Below are 12,702 nucleotides of genomic sequence, written 5' to 3' on the forward strand. Positions count from 1 at the left end.
GAGAGATTGGGATGAAGAGAATCACAAGCCGACTCTATGCTATTAGCATAGAGCCCAATGCAGGGTTGGAACTGTGAGGGCATGACCTGAGCCACAATCAAGAGTCAGACACTTAACTGACTGGGCTACCCAGACGTCCTGCGTTTTTTTGGTTGGTTGCTTGGTTGGTTGGTTGGTTGGTTTTTTTGTTTTGTTTTGTTTTGTATTTTTTAATCAAAAAACTCCAGCTTCTCACCATTTAAAAACTAGAAGTACTCCAGAGATTTAAAGCAAATTATATATAGACTAGACAATCCATTATTACCCAATAACATTGTAACATATGTCAAGGTTGTCAAGGATTTATGAAATTTGTGTTTTGTTACAAGTCTTCATAGGACAGATTATCTTTCCTGGTTTCTGTCAGTTAACAAAAGTGTCATTCTAAGTCAAAATAGCTCAAAAATTCTCAGGGGCACCCTATAGGTTTTCTGGCTTTTTCCCACATTGACACCGTTAATCAGAACTTTACACGATGATAATTAAGGCTTTGCTGGCATTTTAGATATTTAGTTGAAAGGTGCACATTTGGTCCCAAGGCTGGCTATCAAAAACTGCATTGGGGGCCTGGCTGACTCAGTAGAGCATGCGATTCTTGATCTTGAGGTTGTGAGTTTGAGCCCCACATTGAGCGTAGAGATTCCTTTAAAAAAAACCTACATAACATTAAAATCAGAATGAAAAAAATTTTTATATGAAAATTATAGGTTAGTGTATGTATGATTTAGTGAAGAAAATTAACTTCATGGATTTACTTTAAGAAGTAAAAGGCAGTATATGTAATATAGAATGTGTTCACACAGGTAATTTTTCTTTAAATGCTTAAGTGAAATATTTCAACCAAAAAGTTGTGCTTATAATGTGGAATTTTGCAACTGTGGTGTTAACTTTCCTTGTACCATGGGATTCTTCCAAAGAACATTTTTTTTTTTCAACGTTTATTTATTTTTGGGACAGAGAGAGACAGAGCATGAACAGGGGAGGGGCAGAGAGAGAGGGAGACACAGAATCAGAAACAGGCTCCAGGCTCTGAGCCATCAGCCCAGAGCCTGACGTGGGGCTCGAACTCACGGACCGCGAGATCGTGACCTGGCTGAAGTCGGACGCTTAACCGACTGCACCACCCAGGCGCCCCACCAAAGAACATTCTTTAATGAAGGATAATTAATCTGTAATTTCTTCAGATAATATATTAAAGATGATTTGACATTTTCTTCTTGAATATAACTGCCTTGTGTTTTATAGTGAAGTGATTTATCTTCCATGTCATCATTAATCTCAGAAACAGATTTTAAATGTTTTATTGTTTTAAATATTTTATCAAATCTCATTTATTATTGGATAATTTAATTACTTTAATTTCATTCAGTGTAAGAATTGATACTATGTAGAAGTTCCACTTTTAAATCTTTATATTATCTTACTTTTAAGTAATCTGTCTATGCCCATTGTGGGGTTTGAACTCAAAACGCTGAGATCAAGAGTCACATGCTCGGGGCGCCTGGGTGGCTCAGTTGGTTAAGCATCCAGCTTCATCTCAGGTCATGATCTCACTGTTTGTGGGTTCGAGCCCCATGTCGGGGCTGAGAGCCTGGATCCTGCTTCGGATTCTGTCTCCCTCTCTCTCTGCCCCTCCCCTGCTCGCTCTTGCTCTCGCTCTCTCTCTCTCTCTCTCTCTCTCTCTCTCTCTGTCTCTCTCTCAAAAATAAATAAAAATATTTTTTTTTAATTAAAAAAGAGTCACATGCTCTACCAACTGAGACAGCCAGACACCCCTAGAAGTGCCAATTTTATTTAAAAGTAAATACTTTTAATTTACAGGAAAATGGCTTACATTATTAGGAATAGCATTTATACCCAAATATAATACAATCCCTCTTTTTTCCAATGAGAAGATATAAAATTTAAGGTTTTCAGCTACCTTAAATTTAGAAACTCTTGGATATGATGGTGAAAAAGCCCAATGTTTACTTGTAATTTAGTTACATACAAGTTTTAAATGACAGATACTTAGATATGCTTCTTTCTATTCTTATATCTCATACAGCAGTTTTATTCAAATGCTTCCACATTAGTGTTTATGTCATCCTTATTGCCACTTTTTGAATCCTCTAACATACTTTTTAAAGCATGTAACTTCAGCTTCTATGTATGTTGTAATGTTTCCCTAGCTACAAGTAAGCATTCTTGGTGTCCCCATTTATCATATTATCTACAGGCATAGTCTTTAGAAGGTATGTTTAGTAACATTCTAGACTTAGTAATTATTGTAATAATTACTGAATTTATTTTATATCTCTTTGCTTCCTTTTCTTCATTGTGAAAATTTTATTTACTTTTTAAAAATGTTTATTCTGAAAGAGAGAGGGAGAATGAGAGCAAGAATTCCAAGCAGGCCCCATGCCATCAGTGCAGAGCCCTGTGTGGGGCTTGATCTCATCATCTGTGAGATCATGACCTGAGCCGAAATCAAAAGTCGAACAGTTAACCAACTGAGCCACTCAGGAGCCCCTACATTGTGAAAATTTTTAAACAAAAGAGTTGAAATAATTTTACAGTGAATGCTCAAAACTCCCAGCTAGATTCTGCCATGAGCATTTTACTAATAAACTTGCTTTTAATGTATCTGTTTGTTCTTTGGTATATCAATCCAACTTACTTATTTTTAAGTAGGCTCCTCACCAAATGTGGGGCTTGAACTCATGACCTTCAGATCAAGAGTTGCATATTCTACCAACTGAGCCAGGTGTCCTCCAACTTATTTTAAAATGCATTTTGAAGTTCTTGTCTGCCTTTTGCATTCTCTTAATGGTAACACAGAAAATGAGTAGGATATATTGACTTAATATGTCTTCTCCGTGTTAAAATTATTAGCAAATCGCCTTTTTAGAAGTACCAATAATAACTGATTGAGGCAGAATTTTCAATGGAATGTAAAACCATTGGCGGAAAGGTTATTAGGGAACAAGGTATTCACAAGCTTTCAAGTATCTCTCCACAGGTTACTATTTAATTACTGAGGGAAAAATATTATCTTTACAGTGGAAAAACCTGACACACCTTTGCTAAGTGATTAAGCTTGTTATTAGTACAGCCTGACATCCTGTGCCTTCCAGTGTGATGTCGTAGGAGGTATAAGACATTACCTGTGTGCTAAATTTGCTGGAAATGTGTGGCCTGAATTTTAAATTGAAGAAACACAAATTCAAGATGTTGTACATTTTGTAGAAACTAGCCTGGATTCTTCAAAGGTCATGTCATGAGGAACAGAGGGGGACATATTTCTGGTCTAGACCAAGGTAGACAAAAGAAACAAATGTAACCTTGACAGAATTATGGCTTGGGGAAGGTAAAACACAATAAAGGAAAATTTGGAACAGTTGGGGAAATTGGAGTAAGAAGTACATGTTGGATGGAATTAATCGTGATTTTCTTAGGTGTAGTAATGCTGTTTTGGTTGTATAAGAGAATGTCCTTGTTCTTGGGAGATAAATGCTGAACGACTTAGGGAATGTCATGATGTCCTCTGCTTGTTTTATGCTAGTTTAGCAAAAGGAAGTGTATATGCATAGAAAGAGTGATGGGGAGTAGTTGTGGCAAAATTTTAACAGTTGGTGAATCTAGGTAAAGGGTATTCAGGTGTTCATTATAATGTTCTGTCAATATCTCTTTGAAGTTCTAAGAAATATAAACCAATATAAGAAATGTTCTAAGTATTTGAATAAAAAGGTGAAGCTTGCCTTTCTGAAGGAAAATTTGGAATGGGGGGGAGATCTCATATTTAAGTACGTGGTAGATGGTTTTGTTTTTCTGCCTTCTATAGTCTAAGTCTCAAATAAATAATACGACACTTAGGATATTTGTAGCAAAATCTTTGTAAGTTTATGATTGATACTAATTTATCTTACTTTTTAGTTTTGTTTAGATTTTATCAAGATACAGCTAGAAGGTAAGCTATTTTATGTCTTTTTAGTCACTATAGCTTTGTTTGCAATAAAACACTTTACAAGAATAAAATATTAAATGATATTCATAGAATTCATGAAGATGAATTCATTTTTACATGTTTTCTTGACAAAGGGCATGTATCTTAATAGTGTAATTTAATTCTGTAACGTTATAAAGCCCGTGTTTAATTTTGTAAGTATACTTCAGTAGAATCCTCTTTTCATTTAAAAAAAAAAAAAATGTAGAAGCTTCTTTAAGATAGTTATAAAGATTTTTCATTTCCCACTACAGTTACTGTTTATAGAGCGTAGCAAATATGTGGTTAACTTTAAACTTGTATTTCTTCACAGTTTCCTCCATTCTTGATTTTTAGAATTAATTCCTTTTCTATTTCCATTTATTTTCCTCCAGAACCAGAAAATGATCCTGTAGGGATTACTTTAAATACCTCTGATCTAACTAAATGTGAATGGTGTAATGTCCGAAAATTACCAGTTGTATTTCTTCAGACAATACCAGCAGTTTATCAAAAGCTGAGCATGCAACTGCAAATGAATATGGAAGATAAAGTTTGGAATGATTCTAAGGGAATAAATAAATTAACAAGTAAGTTTTGTGGAACACATTAAAATAATACAGTGTGAGTGCACTTGAATAGATGTCCTATCTACAGTCCTTACAGTGATCTCGAAATATCTATATAGTCTCCCATTTTATAAATGACGAGAAAAGCCCACAGAAAGTGGAAGTTCTAAAGATAATACCCAGGTTTACCCATTTAGAAGGTTTTCAAAACGAGTTAAAACTCAAAAAAAGATCTGCATTCCTTATTTTAAAACTATAATCGGAGTAAAATGAAAAAGAAAATTAATGCGCTAGAAGGAGTGCTAAGTGTAAATCAACCATATAATTCTGGAATCTTTGAAACAGCCTGAGTAGGAAGTTTGTGGCCTCTTAGAATGAGTCTTCATCCTCTACAATAATAGATGTAGTTCTCCAGTTTGTATCCCTTCACCTCTGACGTTTATGACATAGGATGACTAATTGTAAGGTAAATACTTTTCAGCAGTAATTGCTGCTTCAGCTTAATGATGAAAATTGATAGTTACTGTTAAAGCTGTAAGAATTGGCATATTAGTGAATAGTAGTTTTTGCAATTAAATTCTCTAGAGCTACTAATAGTGCACCTGGCAATTTGTGTTTTACAAAAATGTTAATTAAAATATATTTAAAACTATAAATATATTTGGATTCTATTAGACGAGGTAAATTAATACATCCATGAACAGGTTTGTTCTTAAGCTTCCTGCTAGGGTAATGTGTCCTAGTTCCTTTTTCTTAATAACTTTCAGGTGACATTGTTAGATGACACCGTTACTGGTCTTTATTCCAGTATTTATTATACATCCACTGTATACCAAACTATTTTAAACATATGTACCAGGATTTCTAGTGATATAGCCTTGGAAATAACTAGCTGTTACTCTTTTTTTAATATATATCTACCTATCTTTTTCTTTTAGACTTAAAGTTTTTTTTTTTTTTTCAGATTTGGAAGAACAATACATAATTTTAATATTTCAAAATGGCCTTGATCCTCAGGCAAATATGGTATTTGAAAGTATCATTACCGACATTGGTATAAAGAATAATGTGTCCAATTTTTTTGCGAAAATTCCCTTTGAAGAAGCCAATAGCAGACTTGTTGCCTGTACAAGAACCTATGAAGAGAGCATCAAAGGAAGTTGTGGGCAAAAAGAAAACAAAATTAAAAATGTAATTATGTTTTTTAGTTTTTTAATGTAATTTTAAATAATGCCTAGCTTTAAAGGGAAATATTGGAGTTAGATCTTTTTAATTCCATTTCAGAATTATTTGCTTTTATATGTGATTCATAAACTATCTTGTGTCAGAAAATCAATGGTGGGTAGGTGACTTGGGACACAAATAATACTTGGTACAGGTCTCAGAAGCATTTTTTTAGTTCTTTCCACATTGTATTATCTTTTCATCTTGTCTTTTTCTCTTATCCTGTTTTCTTTTTACCCCAGTCTAAACATACATGTTCATACTGCTACATTCAAATTAATCGTTACTCTTAAATTTGCTAGTGGTTCCTAGTGATGTATTGGATTCAGTACAAATAAAGGAATTTTGGTCCTTGATGTACATTTATATGTACCATGTGTACACATAGTTGAAAATTTGAGAACCAAAGTATACATATCATTTGATTGTGACTGTCAACATATATATCCAATTCTAGAATAACTAATCATACAGTAGGTAACTCTAAAGCCACCTGAACCAAAGGCTGTGTACTATAACACATAGTATAATGTTACATAATAAAAATTTGTCTCCTTATCATGCAACTGAATTTTGCCGACTTAATTTATTAGAAATACTTAAAATCTTCCAACCTGCCTACAAATTGGAAATAGGGTTATCCAAGGCACAATCTTGGTGAAGCTGAGTAAGGTCTCACCAGAGAAGAGCTATTCACACAGTAAGTGGGTTGAGGAAAAGAACAGAAGGAAGAGGAACCATTCCCCTTCTTTTGTAAAACTTGCTATAAGAGATTGTTAATGAGGAAGAAAAGAGCAACTGGAGCTGTAAGGCAGCTGCAATAGAATAAAATTTCAACGCAGGGTCTTTCTTTGTTTCTTTGTTTCTTTCTTTGTTATTCTGGAGAACTAAAGCTCATTGGACTCCGTTCCCTGAGCCTCTCCTCCCATATCCCATGGATTGCCTAACCATTGAACTTAGATAGACCTCCACTCTCAGAAGAAAAAACCACTATATTTGTTCTTTCGATTTACAAACATAATCCAAATAAGGATGATAGAGATCTTAGATAAGATACCATAAAACCATTGTTACAAAAATTGGAAGCATATCACTGTTCTTGAAACTACACATACAAAGAATGTGGACCATAGTTTTGCCTTTCTTTTTAAAGTCATGTATACTTTTTAAATTCATATTTGTAATTTTCTTTAATTGAAAAGTATTCTTGTCTTGTGTTTGCTTTTTTTTTTAGTGAAAAATTTCTCAGTTGACTTTGTAAACTGGTAATTTAATTTCCTTTACTAGGTGTCCCTTGAATCTAAAATACAACTTAAAAATAAACAAGAATTCCAGTTCTTTGATGATGAGGAAGAAACTGGAGAGAATCATACCATCTTCATGGGCCCCGTAGAAAAGTGAGAGTATTCATTTATGTTTGCAGTGCTTTTAAATTTCTTTTCCGTTTTATTAAATTTCAATTCTGTACATACATACACACACACACACACACACTTGTGGTTTTTGCTTGTGTTTTTTTTGTTTATTTTGTTACAGATTGATAGTATATCCACCACCTCCAGCTAAGGGAGGCATCTCCGTTACTAATGAGGACCTACACTGTCTAAGTGAAGGAGAATTTTTAAATGATGTTATTATAGACTTTTATTTGAAGTAAGTTAATTTTCTTTCTTTTAGCACATTTTTAACATTCTATAATGTATATCTTTATTTTCTAGAGTCAAAACTTTTTAATTTTCTTATTCTATCACTACCACTTATGTGACATTTGGGAAATTATTTAATGTCCCTACCTGTGTGTTTTCTCATTTAAAAAATGAAAATAATATCTAAAAGGGTATGAGAATTAAATAATACATGTCAAGCACTAGGAAAATACCTGGCAAATATAACATGTTCATAAATTCTAGATTATTATGTTGTTATTGTTATACTGCCTCAAGCCTTTTAAAAAATGGTTACTACCTTAGGTTAGGTAATAAATTATTGTGTAAGCACAAAAGTATGATTTTTTACTTGGTATTTCATCAAGTGCCAGCTATGAACCACGTACTGTGTTAGAAGTTTATGGTTTTGTAGGGAGCAGAAAAAGGGATTAAAGCTTTGACAGGAGCATTAACATGGTATAGATATAGCAGCAAAAGAATGTTTCATTCTCTTCATGGGTACAGAAATAGGAGGGACCAAGAAGCTTTCCTGGAAGAGCTTATATCATGACCCAGTATACACATGCTTAATACATGTGTGTGCAGTGTTTCTGTATGTTTAAGTTTATATGTGTTCAGTGGTTTGTGATATAAAATGAGTGTGTATATGAAACAAAATAGAACTTACCTATCAGTATGTCTAACACTTGCCAATATTTTCTAGTTTATTCAGGGCGCCTGGGTGGCTCAGTCAGTTAAGCATCAGACTCTTGATTTTGGCTTAGATAGTGATCTCACGGTTCTTGAGTTCGAGCCCCCAAGTCAGGCTCTCAAAATAAATAAATAAACTTAAAAATATATTTTTTTTCTAGTTCATTCAAATGTATTTCATAAAACAATATTTTTTTAAAGAACTGGTTGTTGAAAGCTGCTGAATTGATATTATAGCTTACTAATGGTTGCACTCAACAGTTTGGGAAAAGAAAACATTGTTATAAAGAGTGAAAGGTTTGATCAGAGAAATGTTTGATATTATAATTGAGCTTCCTTAAGATCATTTTGACAAGAATGTTCATTGTGGGTATGTAGTTGAGAGATGACTTAAGGAAATTAATCAAGGTGATATAAGAAGCCTGATTAAGTCATTTTATTTGGAGTGAAGAGGAAATAAATGTTTTTTAGGAGGTAGAGTTGTTTAGCAACTGATTGAATGGATATTAAGAAAGAGAGGAATGGATGGCAGATAACTCCTCGCTTTCCAACTACTGAGACCTGCTAAATGATTTTGTCACTACCTGTGAGGCAGTGAATGCAAAAACAGAACAGGTTTGGATGGAGGACAGGATGAGTTCCTTTTAGATGTCTTTAATAACAACAGAAGGAACAGTGCCAATAAGCAGTTGAACATATGGTTCTGGAAGTCATTTGAGTTCTTGCTTGGAGGATAGAGAGTTAGGAGGTTTTATTTTGCAAGTGGTAATTTAATTATGAGAATGGGTGAAATTGCTTAGGAAGAAATACAGAATGAGGAAAAGAGCTACAAGAACAGAATCTGGAAAGTTAAAGAGAGACAGGGAAGAAAGAGATTCTCTTGACTAAATTTTGAAAGATCTGATAGCTAAGAAGAAAAGTCTGGAGAGGGTTATGTCATGAAGTTGAAAGGAAGTGAAAGTTTTAAATAAAGAGGATACATTTAATGTCAGTACAGCAGAGGTCAAGGTAGATAAGGGCTAAAAGTAACTTTAAGGTTGTAGTGACCCTGAGCTAGATCGGGGTCAAATGTAGAGCTGGACTTGTACCTGGTCCCTGGGGAATAATGAGATACTCTATTCTCTCCCTCTCTAGCAGAGGTGGTATCAGTGGAGTCCTAGTGGGGAGCCTTCCACCCCTACTTACTATTAACATTGAGCCCCTCCACCTCTCATAACAATGGTGGCCTAGTAGAGAACCTGAACTTCACCTCCACCTAGTGGTAATGAGATAGCACCCACCGCATCCACTGGAAGGCGGTGCCAGGGGAGGCCTGCTAAAGCACAAGAACTAAATCAGATCTAGAGTCCTATAATATAATATTCAAACTGTCCATATTTCACTTGAAAATTACTTATCTCATCAAGAAACAGAGTTCAAACAGAAAAACAGAGTAAACACCAAGATGGCACAGATACTAGAATTATGACATGGGCACCTGGGTGGCTCACTTGGTTAAGCATCTGACTCTTGGTTTTGGCTCAGATCATGACCTCTCAGTTTGTGGGTTTGAGCCCCATGTCGGGCTCTGCGCTGACAGTGTAGAGCCTGCTTGGGATTCTCTGCCCCTCCCCTGTTCTCTTTCTCCCTCTCAAAAATAAATAAACTTAAAAATTATGACAGATTTTAAAGCATCCATTATAAAAATTCTTGAATGAACAATTGTGAACATACATGAAACTTAGAAAAACATAGATGTAAATGAGGAAGAAATGGAAATTTTAAAACTAAAACTGTAGTAACAAATGAAAACTTTGATAGGCTCAACAGCAAAATAAAGAAGAGAGAGGAAAGAATCAGTGATCTAGAAGATAGAGCATATTACTAACTACATTCAATTTAAATGCACTATTTATTTCAGTTAAAAGACCAAGATCAACAGAGAGTGGATTAAGCACCATAGCCCAACTATGTCCTGTTTACAAAAAAGTGACTTCAAAGATAATAATATATGTAAGTCGAAAGTAAAAGGATGGAAAAAGATATGCCATGCAAATATTAAAGCAGGAGTGAATTATGATATCATTAGAAAAATAAGAGGCGCCTGTGTGGCTCAGTCAATTGAGTGTCTGACTCCTGATTTTGGCTTGGGTCATGATCTCATGGTTCTTGGGTTCAAGCCCCGCATCATGCTCTGCACTGACAGTGTGGAGCCTGCTTGGGATTTTGTCTCTCTCTCCTCCGCTCTACGCCTCCCCAGCTTATGCACTTTCTCTCTAAATAAATAAATACATAAATAAACCTTAAAAAAAGAAAGAAAGAAAAATAAACTTAAGAACAAACACAACTACCAGGGCTAGAGAGAGACACTATACAATGATAGGTGAATCTACTAAGAAGACTTAGCAATCCTAAATGGGTGTGTACCATACAACAGAGCTATAAAATATGTGAAATAAAAACAAACTGATCTAAAAAGACAGACAAATCCACAAATAGAGCTGGAGACCTTAATTCCCCTCTATCTACAATTGATAGAACAACTACACAAAACTGACAGTAACGACATTGTCAACCATCAGGATATACTTAACATCAGAGGATAATATTATATTCCTATTATGTTAACTATATACCATTTCCAAAAGTACTGTTTTTCCTTTTGAAGATTTAATGGTAATGGAGTATGTTTCGGTAAGTTATAAAATGTATCAGATTTGCTAGCAAGAGAAACTGCCCTAGATTTTAAATGCTTGACTTTGCAGATTAACGTTAGACTCCTGCGACCTCTAACAAATTCATTCGAGTTCAAATTTCTTCGTAGCTAAGTCAAAAGATGTTATCTCCTACAAATGGCCAACAATGAAAAAATTCTCGATATTATTCATCAGAGAAATACAAGTCACACCCACAATGAGTTACTATCTCATACCCATTTGGATATACTTGGTTGCCAAGTATATGGGCAAATTGGAATCCTTGTGCACTGCTGGTGGGAATGTAAATGGTACAACCACTGAGGAAAACAGTAGGGTGGCTCCTCAGAAATTAAACATAGAACTACCCTGTGATTCATCAATCCCACTTCTGAGTATATATCCAAAAGAATTGAAAGAATTTGCACACCCATATTCATCGTAGCCAAGAGGGGGAAGCAACTCATATGTCCATTATTGGATGAGTGGATAAACAAAATGTGGTATATAGATACAGTGGAATATTATTCAGTTCTTAAAAGGAAGGAAATCGGTCACATGCTGTAACATGGATGAATCTGGAAGACATTATGCAAAGTGAAATAAGCCAGTCACAAAAACAAGTACTACATGATTCCATTGTATTAGATGTCTGAAACAGTTAGATTTATACAAAAAGAATATAAATGGTAGTTTTCAGAAGATGAGGGGTGGGGAGGGGAAAGAATTGTTTAGTGAGTATAGAATTTCTGTTTTGCAAGATAAAGTTCTGGAGATATGTTTCACAACCATGTAAATCTACTTAACACTTGAACTGTACACTTAAAAAATTGTTAAGATTGGGGGGCACCTGGCTCAGCTGATGGAGCATATAACTCTTGATCTTGGGGTTGTAAGTTTGAGTCTCATGTTTAAAAAATTGTTAACATTGTAAATTTGATGTTATGCATTTTTTATTATGATTTTTAAAAACAGATGTCCTCTCTTAATTCTAATGTATACTAACTTAAGAAACCAAGCCAGAAGTTCTTAAGTCAGTGTGTAGAACAGTACCACTGTTGTTGGATGAAGTGTTGTTCTATGAGTGTCAATTAGGTCAAGCTGTTTGATAGTGCTGTTTGGGTCATCTTTGTCCTTACTGATCATCTGCCCACTTCTTCTATCAATTATTCAGAAGGTTGTGGGCCTCCAAGTATAATAATGGATTTGTCTATTTTTCCTTATGATTTGATTCATGTCTGGCATTTAAGGAACAAGACAAACTGAAAAAAAGAACCCAACCCCGACTTTTAAATACAGGGAACAAACTGGTGGTTGCCAGAGGAGAGGTGGGGGGAGAGGGGGGTGAAATAGATAATAGAGATTAATGATGAACACTAGTGTATAGAATTGTTGAACCATTATGTTGTACACCTATTCATTTTTGCCTTATGTATTTTGAATATTTGTTGTTAGGTGCATACACATTTATGGGGTTTTTTTTGGAGAATCAACCCTTTGTCCCTCTATATCCTTAATAATCTCCCTGTGCTTAAGCCGTCTTTGTTCAAAATGAATGTAGTTACTCCAGCTTTGTCTTAGTTTTTGTTTACATGGTATATATTTCTTCATCACTTTACTTTTAACATCTATTTATTTTTAAAATAGCTTTTGCTTTTGAAAGCATATAAAGTTGAATGTTTTGTTTACATTTAGTTTATTATATTTCATACATCTATCTTTTTACATTGTGGTAGAGATTTTTATAGTATGTGTGTATACTCTTAAATTTTTTACATTATAGGGGGCCCCTTGACATTTTACATTAGTACTTTAAAACTACATTAAACGTGTATTATCTAAAGGTTCTGCCTTTTCTGATCCAAATCTGCATT

General features: G+C 34.4%; 1 protein-coding gene across 12 annotated transcripts in view; it reads left to right on the top strand.

Annotated features, from left to right (window-relative positions):
- The window catches only part of SENP6 (SUMO specific peptidase 6), a 117,421-nt gene that overhangs the window by 80,863 nt on the left and 23,856 nt on the right, over positions 1-12,702 (top strand). For 9 of the 12 annotated variants that reach the window (XM_043591845.1, XM_043591844.1, XM_043591846.1 and 6 more), the window contains 5 exons: positions 3,955-3,988; positions 4,399-4,593; positions 5,537-5,763; positions 7,084-7,193; positions 7,333-7,449. In XM_043591845.1, coding sequence (XP_043447780.1) covers positions 3,955-3,988; positions 4,399-4,593; positions 5,537-5,763; positions 7,084-7,193; positions 7,333-7,449 — 683 coding nt within the window. The remainder of the gene's footprint in view (positions 1-3,954; positions 3,989-4,398; positions 4,594-5,536; positions 5,764-7,083; positions 7,194-7,332; positions 7,450-12,702) is intronic. The other 3 variants (XM_043591848.1, XM_043591849.1, XM_043591847.1) reach the window with 1 other exon arrangement.

The sequence above is a fragment of the Prionailurus bengalensis genome, chromosome B2, assembly GCF_016509475.1.
Source record: "Prionailurus bengalensis isolate Pbe53 chromosome B2, Fcat_Pben_1.1_paternal_pri, whole genome shotgun sequence".
NCBI classification, from domain to species: Eukaryota; Metazoa; Chordata; class Mammalia; order Carnivora; family Felidae; genus Prionailurus; species Prionailurus bengalensis.